At 44.3% G+C, this 20,596-nt stretch overlaps 1 protein-coding gene across 2 annotated transcripts in view; it reads right to left on the bottom strand.

Moving 5' to 3' along the window:
• The window catches only part of LOC119187710 (cell division cycle and apoptosis regulator protein 1), a 274,460-nt gene that overhangs the window by 197,698 nt on the left and 56,166 nt on the right, over positions 1–20,596 (bottom strand). For both annotated transcript variants that reach the window (XM_037435792.2, XM_037435791.2), the window contains 2 exons: positions 10,856–11,073; positions 10,085–10,199 (listed from right to left, as the gene is read on the bottom strand). In XM_037435792.2, the coding sequence (XP_037291689.1) occupies positions 10,085–10,199; positions 10,856–11,073 (333 nt within the window). The remainder of the gene's footprint in view (positions 1–10,084; positions 10,200–10,855; positions 11,074–20,596) is intronic.

Here is a 20,596-nt window from a genome sequence, read left to right on the forward strand (position 1 = left end):
CATCATATGAGGGCAGGGAAGCTAGCAGCAAGATGAAATTTGAGAAGCAATTGAGAGGAATGGGGGAGAAGCGTTGGGCTAGGAAGCTTTCAGCTACTTGTACATAAAGAATGTCAATACAAAATGGAGGAAGCGAGCCAGAAAATTGACGGGTAAATGCTTAGAAAACAGCAGGGGGCGAAACCAAAAAGAACTATCGGTTAAGAAAAAGGTGAAGGAAACGGACACCAATATGTGGAGAATCGACATGATTAGGAAGTCTGCACTAGAGATCTATCAAACTTTTAAACAGGAAATCGCCAAGGAAAGGATTCATGATAATACTCGGGGTAGTTCTCTACTGTTTGAGACCAGGACGGGAGTATTGCGAACCAAGACATATCGGGCCAAATACCAAGGGGTAGACACGGTATGTAGTTCGTGTGGAGAGGAGGAGGAAACTGCCGAACACTTGATAATGTTCTGTAGAGGGCTTCACCCTATATTTCAGGGTAATGGCGCAGAGTTTTTCAAAGCACTGGGGTTTAGGAACAGGGAGGGCAAAATACTCTTTAAGTGGGTAGAATTAACTAGAAGGAGGTTATCTGATTGGTGGCTAAAGTCAAGGCACGAGTGAAAATTGAACCCTTTACTGCAAAGTACCAGTCCTCAACTTCACTATTTAAAAAGAAAAAAAAAAGATAAATCTAGTTTTCGGTTCACTAAGTATTACGGCTAGCTGGCGTTAGCCGCCGCCTGACCTAAAGAGTCCAGCCATATCAATCCATCCATCCATAGCAGACGACGCGCTGTCATAGTGGTGCACTCGTGTGCGCGTGTTTTCTGCAATTTTTTATCTTATTTATAATGCGCCGATCGAGCAACCCACAAATTTAACGAATTGTTTTAACGAATCAAAGCAACATACAAGCTGTGAGAAGCACCACATTGATTGGCTCCAGGATGTTCATTACAGGAACTCCATAGGAACTCTATCTGCGTGAGTGCTCTTGTGTCCTCGTCTAAGCGCAGGCGAGTAATATGCGACACGCCACTTGTTTGTTTTGCGCAGTGCGCCCCACCTAAACGACATCTAGAAGGTGCAGAAATAATTCGTCCGTAGGCAAGACTGCGATCTTGTAACGAGTTGAAACCGGAAATTGGAGTTTCTGCGACGCAAATAAAGACGCATACGATACTAACAGCGCATGCGATGACCCGTGTAAGTTTTCATGCCCTGCATATCGTCCTTCAATGATATTGTTCATAAATAACAATAGAAAGGAGTAGTTGTGCTATCGTCTGGCGAACGTCGAACGATCGTTGGAAGCGCGCGATAATACCGGCGGATTACCGCAATGTTGTTACAACAATTTTTCGCACCTGCAGCAGTTCGTTGAAGTTATTGCCACTGTTGGAGCGCTACTAAAGTTCTCTGTGTGTCTCACCGGCGATGTCACCAAGCTTTTATCACTGAAGCAGCAAAATACAACGCATTGACAACAGCTTTTGTCGTGCTCCATTTCCATAAAGGGAATAATGTTTTCTGGAAACGTGAGTATCAGTCTAAACCATGCGTTCTAACTGGCTACATCAATTTGAACTGTCCCTGTTCTATTCCACGAGCTTTTAGCATTGACGCTGACGAATTTAATCTCGCCGAATGATATCGCAGTTGACCGCCGGCTGCTCGACTTGCAGAATAGAACGCAGCAGTACGCCATTATGTGAATGGTGCTGTACCTGTCGTACCCTAATGCTCCCGAGTCCTGAACAAATATCCTGACAAACGCTAACCTTCAAATGGCACAAAAACGAGTCAACCCACGCACGCACCACGCAGGAAAGCTCTTTGGCAGCTGCAGCGATGAGGCTTAGTTTTGGCGCCATGGCGTGCTGTGGCACTTTAGAGAACTAAAAAAATTAAACAATCAAAAGCAAACCTGGCGACATGGGGAGCGGTGGCATGAGCAGGTCGTGAATTTATAGAGGAGATCGTGCACTGCCGATGATGCCTTCCTCCGGAGGCCACCAGACGGCGACACCCTTAGGGACCATACTATCCGAGCAGCAAGGCGCACAGAGAGCGCGGGTCGCTCGCGCAGATCTTGCTCTTTGCATGCACTTCGAATTAGCAAAGAAACCCAGTCAGTTGCTGTGCAGTTGCAGGGCATTTTGGAAGTTGAACAGGTAGCACATGCCTTCGCATGTCATAGCGGTGTTTTTTTTTTCTGTGCACGTTGTTCACCCTTGTGTCTCTTTACGAAACCGGGAAGTCGTCACAGAAAAGGAGGCGTAAAGACAGCACCTGCTTTTTTTTTTTTTTTTTTTTCCACCCCTACAACGAGCGGGTCTGATTATCCAGCGCCGCTGCAGACCCAGAACACTTAGCCGCGTGGGAGAAGACCATAGATCTATAGATTCGTAACTCCAGCGGCTGTGTTTGTGAGAAACATTTTTGTAATTGCTACCTTGAGCGCTCGTTCGAAATTACAGTCGATTATGTCACCAGTGAAATTACCCGTGAAAAACTCAAACCAAAATTTGTATCCTTCATTTTATTTGCAACTCTCTCGATTCCTTTTCACGGCCAAGATGATTTCTCGCTTAAACCGGCGTCGCCGACATTGGCATTTCTATGAAATGAGCTTTTTATTGCTGTTGCGTTATTATTAATTATTTTTCTTGCACCACTCGACAATGGCCGCATCCGCACTGGGTGTTTCAATTATGTGTCCAAAATCCTCAAAAATGAAAAAAATGTAAAAGTGTTAGCTGTAGCACTCGGAACATACTAGTTATGAAATTAAAATATTTACGTTTAATGAGTTCAGCTAGCCTCAACATCATTAGAAAATCGAAGCTGATGCGAAGGACTCATGCTACTTTTGAGCAACGAAAAAATTGGCTTATAGTAAATGTTGTGGCATAATTAAATCAATCAAATGCTGCGAGTTTAACTGTTAAATTTTGTTGAGCATTATTACAGTTGACTTTTTCCTCAGAAACCACGCGTATTCATTTATTTATTAATATTATTTATCAAACACTACATAATGTGTACCGTATTAATGATAGCAGGGTGTACGTACATTTGTAAGTGCAACGAAAAAACGTTGCTTTGATTACGCATCGCCTCCCAACCAGCATTCTACAATCGTAAGTGGGCTGGGAGAGCCCACTGGCCCCTGTCGCACGCGCGCGTTGGCTGGAGTGTTGGTAGAGACACGGCCGTTGGATATATCCAGCCACCATGGTAGAGACCCCGCTGCCACCACTCCACTCGGGCTCTGGCTTGGGCTGCTCGACCATTGGCTTGGCATAGCACGGTATCTGCGGCTATCGCCGTCTGGTGGCCGCCGGTGGACAAATTTGGCGTTGCACACGCAAATTATCGCTTAGGTGCCGCTTGGCGCAGCAGGTCAGATTGGCGCAGAATGGCGCAAATGGCACAGCACTTCCACCCCTGCTTAAGTTATCCCAGGTACAAGATGAGTTAAAGGATAAGTGGTTACACATTTGAAATTAGCAGGAAAACTGCATAAGCATTTGCAGTGTCATAAAGATCACAGAAGAAAAATCAAAAAGATGCCCAAGATCAGTCTGCCCCCTTAAGGAAATATGCACAGTATTGAGTGAGCCTTTTGTAATGGGTGGCCGGTTTTTAACATGATTGTAAAAGCAAATCCATGACCCCGGCAGGACGGTACAGAAGAGAGGTCATAGAGTGCTGACTCTGTGTCCTCTCTTCTATCCCCCTCTTGTAAGTAGCGCTGATTTGCACTCATGATCATAATGTACCAACACACCCAATCTTAAAGTCGGCTTTTAACCCCGAAGTCGTGATAATAAGTTATTTTCACTGTATTCACAAGAAGACAAGTGGCTGTCTGGTGGAGCACTTACTTGCTTGCCTGGGTTTGATCCTCAATCTGACCAGGAAACTTTCAATATTTATTTTATTTCAATCTTTCTCGACTTCGGTTACGGACAGGATGATTCTTTACTCACAACCAATGAACCATGTCAACACCAAGACTAGAATTTCTGCGAACTGACCTCTTCAACGCTATCCTGTTAAGGGGAGATGCTACTCGAAAAACGATTTTCTTTAATAAGAGTCTGAATTTAACACAAATTGGCATGCTAATAGAGTTTTTTTTCCTCTTTTCAAAATGTCATTTATTTTTAAATAGATTGCTTGGTTTTCTTTCTGCAGGTCAGATACTGCAAAATTATGGCCATTGTTTTGCAACAATTCTGACCTATAAAAATTTGAGATAAAGCATGCAGATATAGCTGACTATGATCCTTTGGAACTGTAGAGTGCAAAAAACTATATAAATTTTGTGTGTAAAAAGATGAAATACAATAATAAAATAGAAAAATTTACTGTGGCTCTAGTTGCCAAGGGCTTTCAATGTTATGTAATTTTTGAAAAACATAATCAAGCAGCACTGACAATCTGAATAGATACTTGCACTCTATGGGCCTTCATCATGCTATGTGCAAAATTTCATAGAGGTATGACAATTCTAAGTATACGAACTAGCGTGTATAAGAATCACAGATCACACAAAACTGCAAAAGGAGAAAAACGTATTTGAAAGTTTGAAACCTTTTTTTTTTATCACAGAGTTGTTAGAAATGCATAATCTTTGGCCATAATGTTCAACAGAACTTTGAAAAGCACTGCAAGTTACTAGAACTGTCCTGCAGCATAGGTTGTGCCCTCACGGTCCTTGCGAGTACTCTCTTCTAGCCGTGCCGTTTTCACTCCACGACGACGGTGGGCCCTTGCGTCTGCTGTCAGACGCTCGGACATTCTCTTGATGCGCCTCTTTGCTATCGAAAAAAATCCTCGGTGGTGCATTGGCTTTGGGAGTCCAATAATGGAGCAAAATCTCGACAATTGCTCATGCCCAATGCCGACAGCGCGTGCAGCCACCACCGCCTTCACATTTACAGCGAAACTATCTCGGTAGCTCCCACTGTCGTACCGTTGGCTCACTCGGCTGCTGCTGTCCGCCGTAACACGCAGTGACGTATAGGAGCACGAAAGAACAGTTGCTGAGCATTCGCTGTTTTCGCAATGAAGTTCGAGGAGCGACGAAAGTCCCTTGCGCTTTTCTGCCGGCTCCCGAACGGCAAGTTTTTGAATACAGCAAGCAGGGCATGCCGCACCTGCCACAAGTGCCGTCAGCAAGAGGGTGTCGCACAAAACTGTCGTTGCACAAACCTCATCGCGCTGTCTTTCGTCTTTTTCGAAGAAGCCGAGCTTCTTTTCCAAAGCACTGACGAAAGAACGTGCAGCGTCAATCCCTTCATCGCAGCCACTGTCGCTCGCGCACTCGTCGATGCCGCCGTCAGGCCTAGCACACGTAGGCGCGTTCTCGTTCATCGCCGTTGTTCGGGGCGCTTTACGCCGTTTTCCCTTGAACTTGTGCTTCGTTCGAAACTTCTGCGGTCTCACGTTGCACTTTTTCGGGCTTGTCATCGCGGAAATATGCGTAGACGCGCAGAAAAGCAGACGGATCAAATGCCGATGGCCGCCACCAACACAGCTGACAATGACTCGGTAGCCAATGGCGATGCGGCTTAGTGTGCCGCGCGTTTCGAACCGCTCAAACCACGTGATAAAAAGGCCTCGTTTTTTATTTTTTTTTGCCCACGTGCGAATCTGGCGGTCGTCGGAGCTGTAAGAAGAAGACCGGACGCAACTTTCCCAACCGATCGCGATGGCGGGCGGCACTGCGACGGGGAGCAGCGCGCAGTCAAAGATGGCCAATATCGGCGCAAATTCACGAAATTTTAAGCCACCGCGATGCCTTCATACACATTTTTTTTTGCATTTTGCGGTTCGAATTTAGTTTTGAAATTTTCACAGATGAAAGAAGAAGGTTTGAAGATTACAATGCAATAAAAATCAGAAATACGAGAAATTTCGCTAAAAACGCTATTTTTCGACTCGCATCTCCCCTTAAACTAAATTGCAACACGCACAAGCGCTAACATTGTGGGGGAGCACATGCATTCAGTCACCCTTTTGCTTTTGCGGCAGTGCGAAAGCCTAGTTGCGGAGACATGACTGTCCCTTCAAGACACGAGTCAATAAAGCCTCTTGCGAATGGATGGAGCAACCCCGCAGACGGCGCTCCGCTCGCGATCCCCATTTCCCGGCGCACGAAGCAGGTTTCCCCTCCCTCCGTGACGGAATGTATTCTCATCAAGGAAGGGAAACCGAAACGATGACGAAAGCTAGCGTGCCAATGACCGAACGCTCTCTGATACCAGTCATGAAAGAAGGATGGAACCGGAACCCCCTGCGAGCCAAGCAAGACGACCGAGGTGTAAGCGTCAACACCTTTGTTATCTGTAGTCTCTACACGTGATATTTATGCATTGTTACTAACAAAGAGCAATAAAGTGTTGTTTGTTGACCTAGCCCGTTGCGTTATTCGTCCGAACTCGTGTAGCTGCGATGAGACAAGCTACGTAAAGGGGACGTTAATCGTGCATGGTACGACTGTGTGCAGCTGGAACATTACCTAGGCCTTCTGCGTCAGCCGTACATAGGACGTACCCCCTACAACCTTAAAATAAAATTTATGGTTCAGACAAATATTTATAATGATAACTACGCACCTACGTAATTCCCCTTCCACAAATCATGGTAACCCAAAATGATAACCAGTGAGCTTTCAAGATAAAAAGTATCAGTTACATGCAAAACTAAAAACTCATACATAAAATTCACCAGTCACTATTGCACGCTGCTCCTAGAAAGCGCATTTCTTTCATAGACAGGGCGATGGACTGTATACTGATATACTGGTGATCAAACTTGGCCATTTCTGCTTCTTCTAGTATTTAGACTGCCGTGGTAGTGTAGCCATTAGATACTCGGCTGCTGACCCGAAGGTTGTCGATTCAATCCCAGGCGCAAAGGTCCCATTTCGATTGGGGCAATATGGTAGAGGCCCAAGTACTGTGCTATGTCAGTACACTTAAAGAACACCTGATGGTCAAAATTTCCGGAGCCCTCCACTACGGCGTCTCTCATAATCAGATGGTGGTTTTTGGACATAAAACCCCAGATATTATTATTGTTATTTATTTCCCATGTTCTTTTGTTGGCGCGAGTCACGGAGAAGGAAACATTTAGAAGATGCAACTTCCCTCCTTGAGGCGACCAGATAACGTCAGATCGCCAGAGGGCCGAACCATGCTGGCAGTGTCTTGCGGTAGAAAATTGCTGCCGTTTAAATTTCCGAAAGAACCGGTCGCGCGTATCGCTCGCGTTCCACCGCAGTCACGAAGCGGGAATGCGGATCGCGTTCAGATGCGCTCGGCCAGTAGCGTAGCCTTTTCTTTTTTTTCGTGGATGCGACTTCGCGCCGCAAGGCGCTGCCAACTGAAATGACTCCGTCAAGGCATGTTATTTTTTAATTTTTTGTGATGTTATTCGGACGCCTGCGGACGTCTGTTGTAACAGGAGTTTCATCTCCAAAATTTTTCTCCCCTGAGACGCGAGTGTAGAGCACTGAACATTTTTCAGATCTAATTTGAAAAATGCAAGCATCGTGATCTGCTTCATGACAGCCACTTATGTAGCTTTTGCAGTTGAGGTACGATGGCAACCACCAAGCAATATCGCTACACTTCAGTTTCACATCTTTAGAAAATGTAGAAATCTATGAGTCAACCATGAACTTGGCGTAAAGGAAAAGAATATCCACCAAAAGAAGGAACAACAGAACAATCTGTTTAACTGTGCTGTTCATGCGTCAAACACCAATACATTTCAGACAGAATGTACTTAAAATATGAAGGATGTGGCATTGCGGATCGCAAAATGAAGCATGAAACATTTGCTCGCACAACAAGCAAGTTGCACAAGAATAACCAGGTATAGCACAATGACAGCACAGAGATTAGCTAGCAGACAAAGTGGAAGTCCTAAGTTATCATTTGATTCGCCCCTTTTGTTGTCCCAAGGTCTACTAAACTAACATCAGAATAAGTAGAGCTACGGCTTTCAATCCAGTGAAAGGACATTGTGTTCCACAACTACAATATTTGCAATTGTTTTAGGTCACTTTTGGTCAAGCCAGGTCACTTCTTGGCCAAAAGGGACCATTTGCAACCAATCCCTTCGAGACCTGGGGGTGCTAAAACATTTAATTTGCAACTATAGTGGAACCCTGATCATACGACTTTCGGGCGACCATGCAGAACCGTCGTATAATCCGGGCGCCGTATAATCCAAAAACTAAAATTATACGCAGTGGCACTTAGCCTTGCCAAAAAAAAAAAAAAAGGGGAACAGACCGTCTGAATAAGCCCAAGACACAACCTTGTGCCTCTGCAAAGAAGGTACATTAACTTATTCTTGCCAGTGGTAGCTAATGGCAGCATTACTTATGCGAATTCTATTCAGAGAAGAGGAGTAGAGGGGCAGAGCAGTAGGGAGTGGAAGACATAGCATTGAGAGCAGGGTCACTCGATCTGCCACTGGAATGCGGCTTGCACCCGGAGGTCAGGTGAGAGGGGGATGAGTGGAGAGACCATGGGAACGAAACATTCCAAGCCTCGGCATATTTTCCGTTGGGCAACAGAAAAATATCCCTAAAATAGGTCAGTCACTTCTTCATTAGCCTAATACAAAGTATATTTGTGCAACAATGCATTCAGCAGACATACAGCTGTCATCGTCGCCACCCGTAAAAAGCAGTAGAACAGTAGTTTCAAACTACACAAGGTTGCTGCCATTGCCCCCCCATTCCCCGGCTGAAGAAAAATTGGGAGACAGTGACGTTCAGAGGCCACGTGACTCGTCGTACTGCGCCTACTCCGCTTTTCATGCGAGAGCACTACAAACTGCTCCTGGCTGCTTTCGGCGCAGCAAAAGCCCTCTTGATCTACCAATGGATGACAGTGCTCCTGCACCTATTCGACCACTGAAACACACCTGCTCTGAAGAAAGCACTTTTAGCATGCTTTTGAATGCACCTGCTCTCCCAGTGGAATTCACCATTAGTTGAAGGAGGTGTGAGTGAGTCTCTATTCTACCCTTATAAAAAAGATCAATCCAACGTGCAACTTTTACCGATAAGTAGAGTTAGAAAATTACTTATGCGTGGCAACGAAACTAAAACTGCATTTCCAACAGCCTCCCATCAAAAGAGTCTGACACCGTGTTATCGCTATCACATAATGGCGACGAATTACGAGTTTGCGTAGAATGCCCTTGTGTGCGACAGAGCTGTGCACGTTGCAATTTGTTGCCTTGTGAGGTGCAACTAGTGGCGTCCCACTCTTATATGAATGTTGACGTCAAGTGAAAGTAATTTTGGATAATGAAAACAGCTGCGCCGCAACCTTATGCATGCGCAAGCCTGCGACTTTGAGTGCTACCAAGGTGGGAGATCAGCTGTACGTCAACCAGAAGAAGTTTCCATGGAAAAAAAAAAAGGGAAAATATCAGCTTTTCGGCCAGCTCAAGCTACTCTTTGTGAACTGAGTTTGACTAGGTAACGACCCTGGATACACACGCACACGATTGAGGCATACATAGAAGCACATGAACTTCCAGAATCAATTTTCCATGCTCAGAAGACATCGTCCGACTCTCTACTTTACAATCAACCTTGGGTAACAGCAAGTTCATATTTTGCACTTGTGAATATTAAGTCAGCGTTTGATTCGATTAAAGGTGTTTTTTTTTATTTCGGAAGAAATCTGAGATTCGTCACAAGATTCGGCGTCGGCGTAAAACTGCGTCATGAAACTAAGGTTTTTAATACATTGTTTTATGGGGATTTTGCCGAGACCAAACTCCTTTGCCATAAAATGTACGTCGTCATGATACCGGGGGACGTATAATCGAAATTCCTCTATGGTTGCAACCTCTTAGAGTCAGTTCATAAAGTTAATGAGCCTTAACAATCATATGTTGAATTATTTACAGTCTGTGCTGCATTATACCCATTATTATATATTATACTGAGGCACTTTATCAATCCACAATCTAACAAAAGTAGTGTATAAAGAAATTAAGAGGATCACATGTGGAATAAAAGGTGGCTAGTTTGTGAAGTATTACCTGGTTGGCCAACAGCTGTATACGATAGGCATTCCACTTGAATGGCATGGTGGCATTATATGAGGCTTCAACTAGAACTCTCTCGCCAACCTTTGGCATGGTTCCCTTGATCACACTGTACAAACAAAATATGGTGAAAGTCAGATGGAATGTTATGTTTATTGAAAAGAGTTTAGAGGATGCTGTAAAATTACTGTAAGCATACATGAGCACCTTAATGAAAATCAACACACTGAAGCCAAGCAAGGTCCAGGGGACATGAGCACCTTAATGAAAATCAACACACTGAAGCCAAGCAAGGGCCAGGGGACATTATCTGTAGTCTTTTAACAGTATTGTAGTAGTAATTAGGTTGCCACAATCCTTTCCTCAAATTCTGTTATCACCCCATTACACTATGTTCAGCACAAACCGCGCCTACGATGTTCGAGAAGCTTCGAGGCTTTAGTAGATCGTTTTGTTAAGATTACGCCCATTTTGGGAATGTCACAGTTTATTCGGGAACCTACGTGGCCGCAAGCGATAACGCTAGAATATTCGATGGCAAGGGTATAAATGCCCACACGCTTCGCCGCTTGTCAGTTGATAGACGGTCAACGCTCCGCCCTCCGCTATCAATGTGCCAGTGTCTTGCTGTAATCTGACTTTTCTTTTACGTGGCCACAAGTTCGGCCAATTACATAAACACTTTTCATTTGGACAAGTCATCACTATCTTTGTCAGCGTCACGACACCGTGACAATATATTGGATAAAACAAGCCAGTACTCACCACGTCTGAAAGAACACATCTTCATCAACAAAACCAAAGTTATCGTGCAGCTTTGTGACAGTGCCTGTGAAGACACGCTGTCTTGAAGATGGTGAGGTGACACCAGAAGTTGCAGCAGCTGCACCAAGAAGCCGAGCAGCCGCTGTTTGTGTAGTGCCATAACCAAGACTTGCACCTCCTGATGCTGCCAATGATGCAGCTGAGAGACCCAGACCAGCCTGCACAGTAAAAAAATTGATTCTAGAAACTTCAGGCTTTCTTTTGCACTATAAGAAAACTTGCATATCAGTAAATCATTCAAAGAGCACCAAAAGACAATCTGAAATCAATATGCTGATAAAAACTGATTCAAGACAAACTTGTCGTGAGTAAGCAGCAATAAAAACTATCACGTATGAATAAAATGTTAATTTAGCTTGTGTAAAGTATAGCAAAAAGAAATGAAATGGAGCACAGTTCTGCAGACTTCCCCCAGCTTGGCCTTTTCCGCTCGAAGCACGGACGATAAATTGATTTATATGTAGCGTTTAACATCGCAAAATCACCATATGATTATTAGAGACGTTGTAGTGGAGGGCTGTGAAAATTTCAACTACCTAAAGTTTTTTAAAGGGGCCCTGAAACACTTTTTTGAGTAACCATGAAATTAATTCACTGGAAAAGCGTATTACTTCACAAACTGAACGCCGCAAAAATTTTAAGAATCCGTCCAGTACAAGCGGAGTTGCAAAAATTTGTCACAAGCTGCAATCACATTTTCTCTTCTCTCGTCCCAACGAAAGCGCTGGAAGCTGAGCAAGGAGGGATGGGAGGGGCAAACAAAAAACGTTTTTCGTGCCTCATGACCTTGAGCATTTTTTTTTTCTTCGAACACGCGGCTTTTGCAGAGCAATCGAGTGGACAAGTGACGGCCTCTCGCGGCGACTTCTGTAACAACCGAGCTCGCCAGGTTCAAATCAGCCAATGGCTGATAGATGGGCTTACTGGGCTTATTTTTCGTGATTTGTCGAGAGAAGAGAAAGCTATTTTTAGCTGACTGATAATTTATTGTGAATTCCAGGCCGCGTGTTGAGATATAATATATGGCTCGCGTGTTGTCGGGAGCCTCTACTACTGATCGTCAACGTTTTTAACCATGCTCAAAAAGTGTTACCGCACAGCTGCAACAGATGTGACGGGACCCCTGCAGCACCCAAGCAGAAGGTGAAAGAGCGTCGCCAATTCGCTTATTTGCCCCCTGCTCAGGTGTGGCCGGTGTGCCAGCACATGCGTTATGGCTGTGCGGTTAACTGACCGCGTGCGCCGACTGCCCCATTCCTACATTGGGAAACCAGGAATTTGCACAAACACATGCAGCAGCACAGGAACGACCTCCGTTAATTGAACAGCGAACGAAGCGCAGTGGCAGAGCACTACGAGCAGCGTGACCACCATCACTTCCTAGAATGCTAGCACATTCAAAAACCAGGAAAAGCATCAACCACACTGCCCTCCCTCTACTACAATAAAGTTTTCTGGTTTTTTTTTTTTGCGTTAATATGCGTGACCCCCCCCAAATTGCACAACCATGCACAATGTTGCTGCGTTTACAGGGCAGGCCGCGTGTTCTGGCGCTATTTTTACATCTTGAAAACATACATTGAACAAAGTTGAACCTTGCTACCATTGTTAAAAAAAAAGAATCCTTTTTACTACGTCGCCAGACAAAGCACTGGACGCGCGGGACAAAACTGGATTTCCGGGACATTTTCCTATGACCTCTACAACGGGGTGAAACGTTCCAAATCCAGAAGTCTCCCAAGTAATCCGGGAGACTTTGCAGGTGTGGTTCAGGTCATATCGGCATAACTTTGACTCGAAAATATAAATCAGAGCCAACATTACCTTCAAGACCAGATCCATCACCACGACATGGTTATCCAGAGCAATTACGAATGCCAGACGTTAATACTAAAAAAAAATTAGTGTCACATTTCAATTTGTGAGTACTGCATATTTACTTCTTAGACAATTAGCAACAGTTGAAGTACACTGCTTAGCTTTCGTTTGTTCTTTTATGTCGTTCTTGTTCTCATGTGCGCTGCCATATCAAATCATAGCAAAATTAGATGCATAACGTTAAAACACCATCTCTTTTTTTAAATGAATTTGTTATATAGATAAAATCGAACTAAAACATACTTTCTGATGGTCATTAAGTGATAACCTGTGAAAGTAAGAAGAAAATGGTATGAAACAAGTGGTGTCATGCAGACTTTCCTTCACGCAAACATCAGCACATGTTTCGTAATTGAAACAATGAACAACATCATGCTGCTTTGTTATTAGCAGATACCTACCAATATTATCTAAAACTAGCTGTTTCTGTATCTTTGAGCACACTGTAGAAGCTCAAAAGCATAGTATTAAGAATCTGTATTACATGGCCAGAAAAGGTTTATCAGGCATGGTGAAGTCCTAGCAATTCTAGTGCTCATATTTCAAGCTAATAGATAACAACAGAATATTGGTTCCAATTGTAGAACCATACAATTAAATTCAAATGCTAAATGCACACATCCTCCTTTAGCTAGCCATGCTGCGGCAGTTGCACTAGCTTTCTGCACTGATGAGCACACGGAATGTTTACTGTACAGTAGCTAATATGGACACCTTAGTGCTTGCTTTTTGTCACCTGCAAGACAGCCCACATAAACAGCGCAGCAAGACAGCACCTGCTAAGTTACCCAAAGGTTGGCTCAGCCAAACTTTTGGTAACTTTGTGTGATATCTTCTTGTGCAAATTAAAGGCACACCAAAAAGCAAAACAATTTTTCCCGTATTAGTAACATACAATTTCAGAATCTCGAAAACACCACTCAAACCCCGACACAATGCTTAGAAAGTGATAAACTTGCTAAAAAAAATGCGGGTGGCAACGCCATCTTGAGATTCCCCCACCAAACACCACCGCGTAAGAAAATTTGAAGGCATCTACTGGGTCCTAGATAACTTCCAATCGATAAAAATGAGGTACATTGTAACCTGTGAGTGCCATAGACTTAGCATACGAAGTTTCAGACAATTTGATCGAGCCAATGCCACGAAAATACCGAAAATATATTTTGAAATTTCTAACGTCACGCACAAAAATTTTGGCATGAAATTTGAAAATGAAACTTCATCCTAGCTTTCCTCCGAAAATAATGTATGTATTACAGTGAAACATATGGCATTACAGTTCTTAAAGTGCGGTATGTCAATCTAAAGTAAGCCATTGTACCTCTTTAATGTCTTTTTAAGTCCTCATGTTTGAGTACATCAGAGGGATGAAGAAATGTTGGACATTTAATAGCCTCTGCCTGTGATACTGATCATGGCAACAATGCGACAAGACAAGTGCCTGGCCATGCTTGCCATGCATGCACTACACCACACTTGTTAATTTAATTTGTAGGCTGATAGTGCAGTATGCAGGTCGTCCCACGCAAATCAGGCATGACTTCAAATATGAACAAGGTGTCAGAAACGAACCGAATCGCATGCATACTATTAACAATGTCCTAAAATTACTCAGGCTATTTTTACGGTGATAGAAATTATATGGACAGTCTCGGCTGGTTTTAGCCGTCGCCGCCGTCCTTCACGTATATGTATATCTCAAGACGGCAAAGTATGTCAAAGTATAAACTCTTTTTCCTTAATTAATTATTGATGGTCTCGTACTGGTACACTTGGTGCCTTTAGGTTGTATACAAGGGACTATTGGTCAGCTGCCAGCTCGTGATAAATTCCCGTGTTAAGTGCGTCCAAACAAGCTCACAAAGTGTGCCACACTCGCCATCATGGCTACTGGTGGCGCTGACTGACACTCCCACGTTTTATTCAGATATATACCCAATAAAGTGACTGGGGGGATAGCCACCATGGTAGCTCAGTTAATAGAGCATCAAAGGCATTATTCGAAGGCCGCAGGTTCACGGCAAGTTATCATTTCACCCACTATTCTTTCTTCACACTTACATTACAATTCTGTCTAATAACTTTATGCTTTCCTTGGCATTCTTGTCTGTTAGATCTCATTATTATTGTGTCAAAACACGGAAAAATGAGCCCTTAGGTACACACTTCTTTACCTTATCTCTCTCTCTCTCTCTCTCTCTCTCTCTCTCTATATATATATATATATATATATATATATATATATATATATATATATATATATATATATATATATATATATATATATATATATATATATATATATATATTATTGATGATGAGTGGTTTTTAATGGCACAAGGGCCAATTGATTTGAAGGCCAAAGAGCGCCATTTCGAAAGACTAGATATGTGAACAATGATATGATGCGTGGCTGTAAAGGGGCCTTAAAAATCCTCGCGCTAACGCAGATACAAACATGGAATAATAAAATCACGACAGTCGCATGAGATATGTGCACTGAAAGTGGTTGGCAAAATGACATGATAATAAAACCATGATAGAGATGTAGTCACCGCAGCCACGACCACGGTACAGAGGTCGTGCTACGGATAACCTCGAAATATGGGGTGAAAGCTATGAACATCTTTCAAAAACACGATAAGTGATTGCAGTTTAAAAAGCGGATCCCTACCGATAAACATCCCAGGGTGTAGTGGGAGGTGCTGCCGGCAGGGCAGTAAAAAGTACTTTTTTCTTAGAGCATCTAGCTCATTGCACTGGACAAGAATGTGGAGAACCATAAGTGGTTCTCCACATCTCTTTCAATATGGTGGATTGCCGATAGAAGAAATGAATGTGTAGAGTGTGTATATCCTGTTCTAAGCGTTGTTAGTGTTACTTCTGTGTGTCGTGATTTTGATAGTGGCGGCCAATAACATAGTTGCGGCTTAATAGCATGGAGTTTATTATCTGTGTGTTTATCCAACGTGCTCTGGCAATACCCCCTGAGCTTTCGTTTTAGAAAAGGTTTTAAGTAAAGTGCAAGGATTGGTATTGATGCATTGGGAGTGGTGTCGTTGGCGGAAGCAGCCAGCTTGTCGGCCGATACGTTCCCTTGTATCTCACACTGCCCTGGAACCCAGCAGACAACGACGTGCTGTTTTGATGTGTACAGTGTGCACAGAAGTGAGTAAAGTGACACCAGCACGGGGTTCTTGTGCTTTTTAGGAATTTTCAGGGCTTTGACCACGCTTAGAGAATCTGTGTATATTGCCGCCTTTTGTAATTTTATCTGTTTGATGTGTTTTACAACCGCCAGTATTGCGTAAGCTTCTCCTGTGAAAATGCTTGCACCAGGATGAAGAACGCCGACCTCTGAAAAGGATTGGCCTACCACTGCATATGATAGAGAAGTGTTGGACTTTGACCCATCGGTAAAGAACTCAGAGCATGTGTATTTATGTTGTAGTTTTAGGAAGTATGTATGTATGTGTGAAAGTGGTGCGTGCTTTGTGACTTCAACAAAAGAGACATCACAGTCTATAAGCTGCCAATGCCACGGTGGCAGATATGTTGCAGGAGCCATCAAACTGTATTCAAGAAGAGGCACACCTGTTTCTTCGACCAGGCCCCTTACACGGGGCGAGTAGGGCTGCCTAAATGAAGGACGGTTCTTGAACAAGCCAGAACAAGACAAATCATTAATTGTGAAATGAGAAGGGTGTTTCTTGTCTGCCTTCACCTTCAAAAAGTACAAAAAGGACAGGAAACATCTTTGTAGGTGGAGCGACCATTCATTCGAATCCACGTACAGGTTCTCCACAGGGCTAGTTCGAAAAGCACCCGTAGAGAGGCGAATGTCTAGATGGTGGACAGGGTCGAGAATCTTCAAGGCTGATGGTGTTGACGACTGATAGATTATAGCACCGTAATCTAGACGTGTGCGTACGAGGCTTTTATATAAATTCATTAGACATTTCGTATCACTACCTCATGTAGTGCGTGACAACACTTTCAAAATGTTCATTGTTTTTAAGCACCTGTCCTTTAAATACTTGATGTGTGGGATGAAGGTTAGTTTAGTGTCTAATATGAGACCAAGAAACTTGTGCTCGGTCTTCACTGACAAAGGTTGACCATGCAGGTCAATGTCGGGATCAGGACGGAGGCCCCTCTTTCGGCTGAACAAGACACAAGTGCTCTTTTGCGCGTTGAGTGAAAAACCATTCTCATCTGCCCATTGAGATACCTTGTTCAACCCTAGTTGAACCTGACGTTGGAACATTGAGATTTTGCACGATTTGAAACCAATCTGTACTGTACATCATTGACATATATGCAATAAAAAATATTACGTGGGATGGACAGATGCAAGGAATTTATTTTAACTATGAAAAGTGTGCAGCTCAATACGCCTCCTTGTAGCACTCCTGTTTCTTGAACAAATATTTAAGATAAGACAGTGCCAACTCGGACACGGAATGTTCGCTTGGACAAGTAGCTTTCGATGATTGACAGCATTCTACCCCGCACACCTAAATGTGACAGGTCTCGCAATATGCCAAAGCGCCACGTAGTGTCATATGCCTTTTCCATATCGAGGAACACAGAAAGAAACAATTTCTTATGAACAAAAGTGTCACCAATTTGTGCCTCGATACGGACAAGGTGGTCAGTGATGGATCGAGCATCTCGAAACCCATGCTGGTATGGGTCAAGTAGGCCATTAATTTCAAGGAAGTGCATCAGGTGCCTGTTAATAATTTTTTCAAAGACCTTGCAAAGACAGCTGGTTAATGCTATTGGCCTGTAGCTGGAAACTGAGGCTGGGTCCTTGCCTTGTTTTAGAATTGGGATAACGATAGCTTCGTTCCAGGCTGAGGGTAGCTCGCCGGAAGACCATATTGCATTATACAGGAAGAGGAGAGCTTTCTCTGTTTCAGTGGGAAGGTGTTTTAACATTTCATATGCCACACGGTCCGGGCCTGGGGTAGATTTATTGCAGCAGGTAAGTGAGGCTTGTAGTTCAGCCAAACAGAAAGGTTCATTGTAGGCCTCGTGTCGTGGGTTTGCGCTCTAATCTTTGTTTTTCTATTCTGGTTTTGTATCGTTGGAACGCTTCACTATAGTGTGATGAGCTGGAGACCTGTTCGAAGTGCGCTCCGAGAGTGTTAGCCTGGTTATCCAGGCTCTCCCCTTGTGTGTTCACGAGAGGAAGTGAATGTGCTTTTCCTCCTGCTACCTTACTAACCATGTTGCAGACTCTCGCCTCATCTGTGTATGATAAGAATTTATGCCAATTTTCTCTTCTCGGCTGTTGGCGCACCCTCCTTCTTTGCGACTTGATCTTCTTGAAGTTTATAAGATTCTCGGCTGTAGGCGAGTCTCAAGCAACTTCCATGCCTTATTTGTTCTTTGCGCGCATTACGGCACTCATTATTCTACCATCGGACACGTCGTCTGCCTGACGGTCTACATGTGTGTGGTATACATTTCGTTGCAGCATCAATCAAAAAGGCTGTCAGGTAGCTCACAGCAGCTTCTATGCTTAACACCCCCATGTCAGTCCAAGTTAGGAGAGTCATTTTTCGATACTGTTCTCAATCGGCTTTGTCGATGAGCCATTTGGGAACCTGTGCCAGACATGTATTTGTTATTGATGTGCTGATAACGATAGGAAAATGATCACTACGGAGCGAGAGTCACTCCGGAGGCTACCATGCGCATTAAAGTCCCCTAGGACAAGGTAGGGTTCTGGAAGTTCGTCTATGAGGGACTAGAATTCATGCTTTTCAAGACGGTGTTGTGGAGGTATGTATACAGAGCAGATGGTGGCAAGCTTATTTAAAAGAACTGCTCGAACAGCCACCACCTCAAGGGACGTTTGTAGTGGTAGGTGTGTGCATGCAATTCCTTGATTGACTATAATGGCAACACCACCGGATGACACATTGGCATCATTCCGGTCCTTTCGGAAGATAACTAAATTGTGTAGAAAGTTAGTGTGTTTTGGTTTCAAGTGTGTTTCTCGCAGTAACAGCACTTTTGGTGTATGTTCGTGTAAGAGCTCCTGGATATCGTCGAGGTTTCTCAGCAGTCCTCTGACCTTCCACTGTAGTAATTGTGTCATTTCAGTGTTGTGTGGTGCTGTGTGTACAAAAGTGTTGCCTTAGCTTACAGGGCCTTTTGGGGGCCCTGTAATTCGGGGTTTTTTTTCTTTCTTGGTGCGCTCCAAAGAGTTGTGCCTATCCTTCGACGTCTGAGGCGCCGGAGGAGTCGTACTTGTATCCATCGCCTTTTGCAAGGTGGTGGATGGTGCCTGCTCGGCAGGCACATTCACAGAACTTTCGGACCTAACTGCGCTTGCAGTGGTCCGAGGTTCAGCAGACACGGTAATCTGCCAGCCCTGTTTGTCAGGTGGCGGAGCAGTACAGGCTGCTCCAGCCGGGGGCGCTCATGGCCCGACCGCGGCCACACTCTGTGTGGCATTCGCGGGTGCAGAAACATGTGGTGCGGTGCCCCGGCGCGTCACATCTGCAAAGGAGGGATAAGAGGGGTTGTGCAGTGAAAAACGTTTACGTGCCTCTTGGAATGACAGATTGAACATGACCTTGAGTTCTACTATTTGTGTCTCTTTTTTCCATGTGGGGCATGAACATGAGTAGGCAGGGTGATTTCCTTCACAGTTTGAACAATGAGTTGTTTCTGAGGTGCAGTGGTCCGATATGTGTTGAGTGGATGCACACTTTGCGCAAGTGGATCGTCCTGTGCAACTCTGCAATCCGTGCCCGAAACGTTGACACTTGAAACATCGACGAGGATTGGGGATATAAGGTCTGACACGGAGCTTACAGTAGCCGGTTTCAATTGATTCTGGTAAGTCACTAGTACCAAAGGTGACAATTATGTGTTTGGTGGGTGTTTCTTTCTTGTCTCGTCGTATAATGATTCTCTGTACCTTGACTACATTCTGGTCTTGCCAGCTTTCTAATAGTTCACTTTCTGAGAGTTGTAGAAGGTCATCATCAGAAATGACGACGCGTACTGTGTTCATGGACCTGCGTTGGCCACCGGAAACAGGGGTTTCTCCAAATGCTACAAGTTTAGACAGCTTCTTATATTGAGCTTTGTCACAAACCTCCAAAAGGAGATCGCCACTTTCCATCTTTGTGACTTTAGAGCCTGGTCCTATTGCTTCGGTGAGAGTTTTGGACACGAGAAAGAGTGAAATAGTGCGTACTGTCTTCTTTTTGTTCTGGCTATGAATAACATGGTACTTTGAGAAGGTTGTTTTTGATGTGTTGAGCATGAAAGCGTCTTCGGTGTGCCACCTTTCCAGGGAGCGATCAGGGAGGGGGGAAAAGTATTTGCCATAAATTGACTATAAAGTTCAGCAACGGTGCCAGCCGCCCACCACCGAGCCCAGCCAGGGGACGTAGCAGGAGGTGCTGGGCAAGTCCTGTCGACGCCAGCTGTACAGCGCTGCTATAACCTAATATGGAATAGCCAAGACTGGGCATCCACACAAGGTTAACCTTTGCCGCCAGGAAATTTGAAAGTACACGGAAAAGAGAAGATGACAGGACAGATAAAAAGTGAGAGATAAAGACGAAGACGTAGAGAGAGAGAGAGAGGAAAAGGCGACTGCCGGTTTCCCCTGGGTGGGTCAGCCCAGGGGTGCAGTCTACGTGAAGCCGGGGTCAAAGCCTCTGCCGAGGGGCCTTAAAGATCCAAGCACCCAGCGTCAGCTCAATCCCCAGGATCTCCTTTTCTCGGACACGACTCAGCCACGCACGGCTAGGCGTGGAAGGGAGTCGA

The sequence above is a fragment of the Rhipicephalus microplus genome, chromosome X (assembly GCF_043290135.1).
Source record: "Rhipicephalus microplus isolate Deutch F79 chromosome X, USDA_Rmic, whole genome shotgun sequence".
Classification (NCBI taxonomy): domain Eukaryota; kingdom Metazoa; phylum Arthropoda; class Arachnida; order Ixodida; family Ixodidae; genus Rhipicephalus; species Rhipicephalus microplus.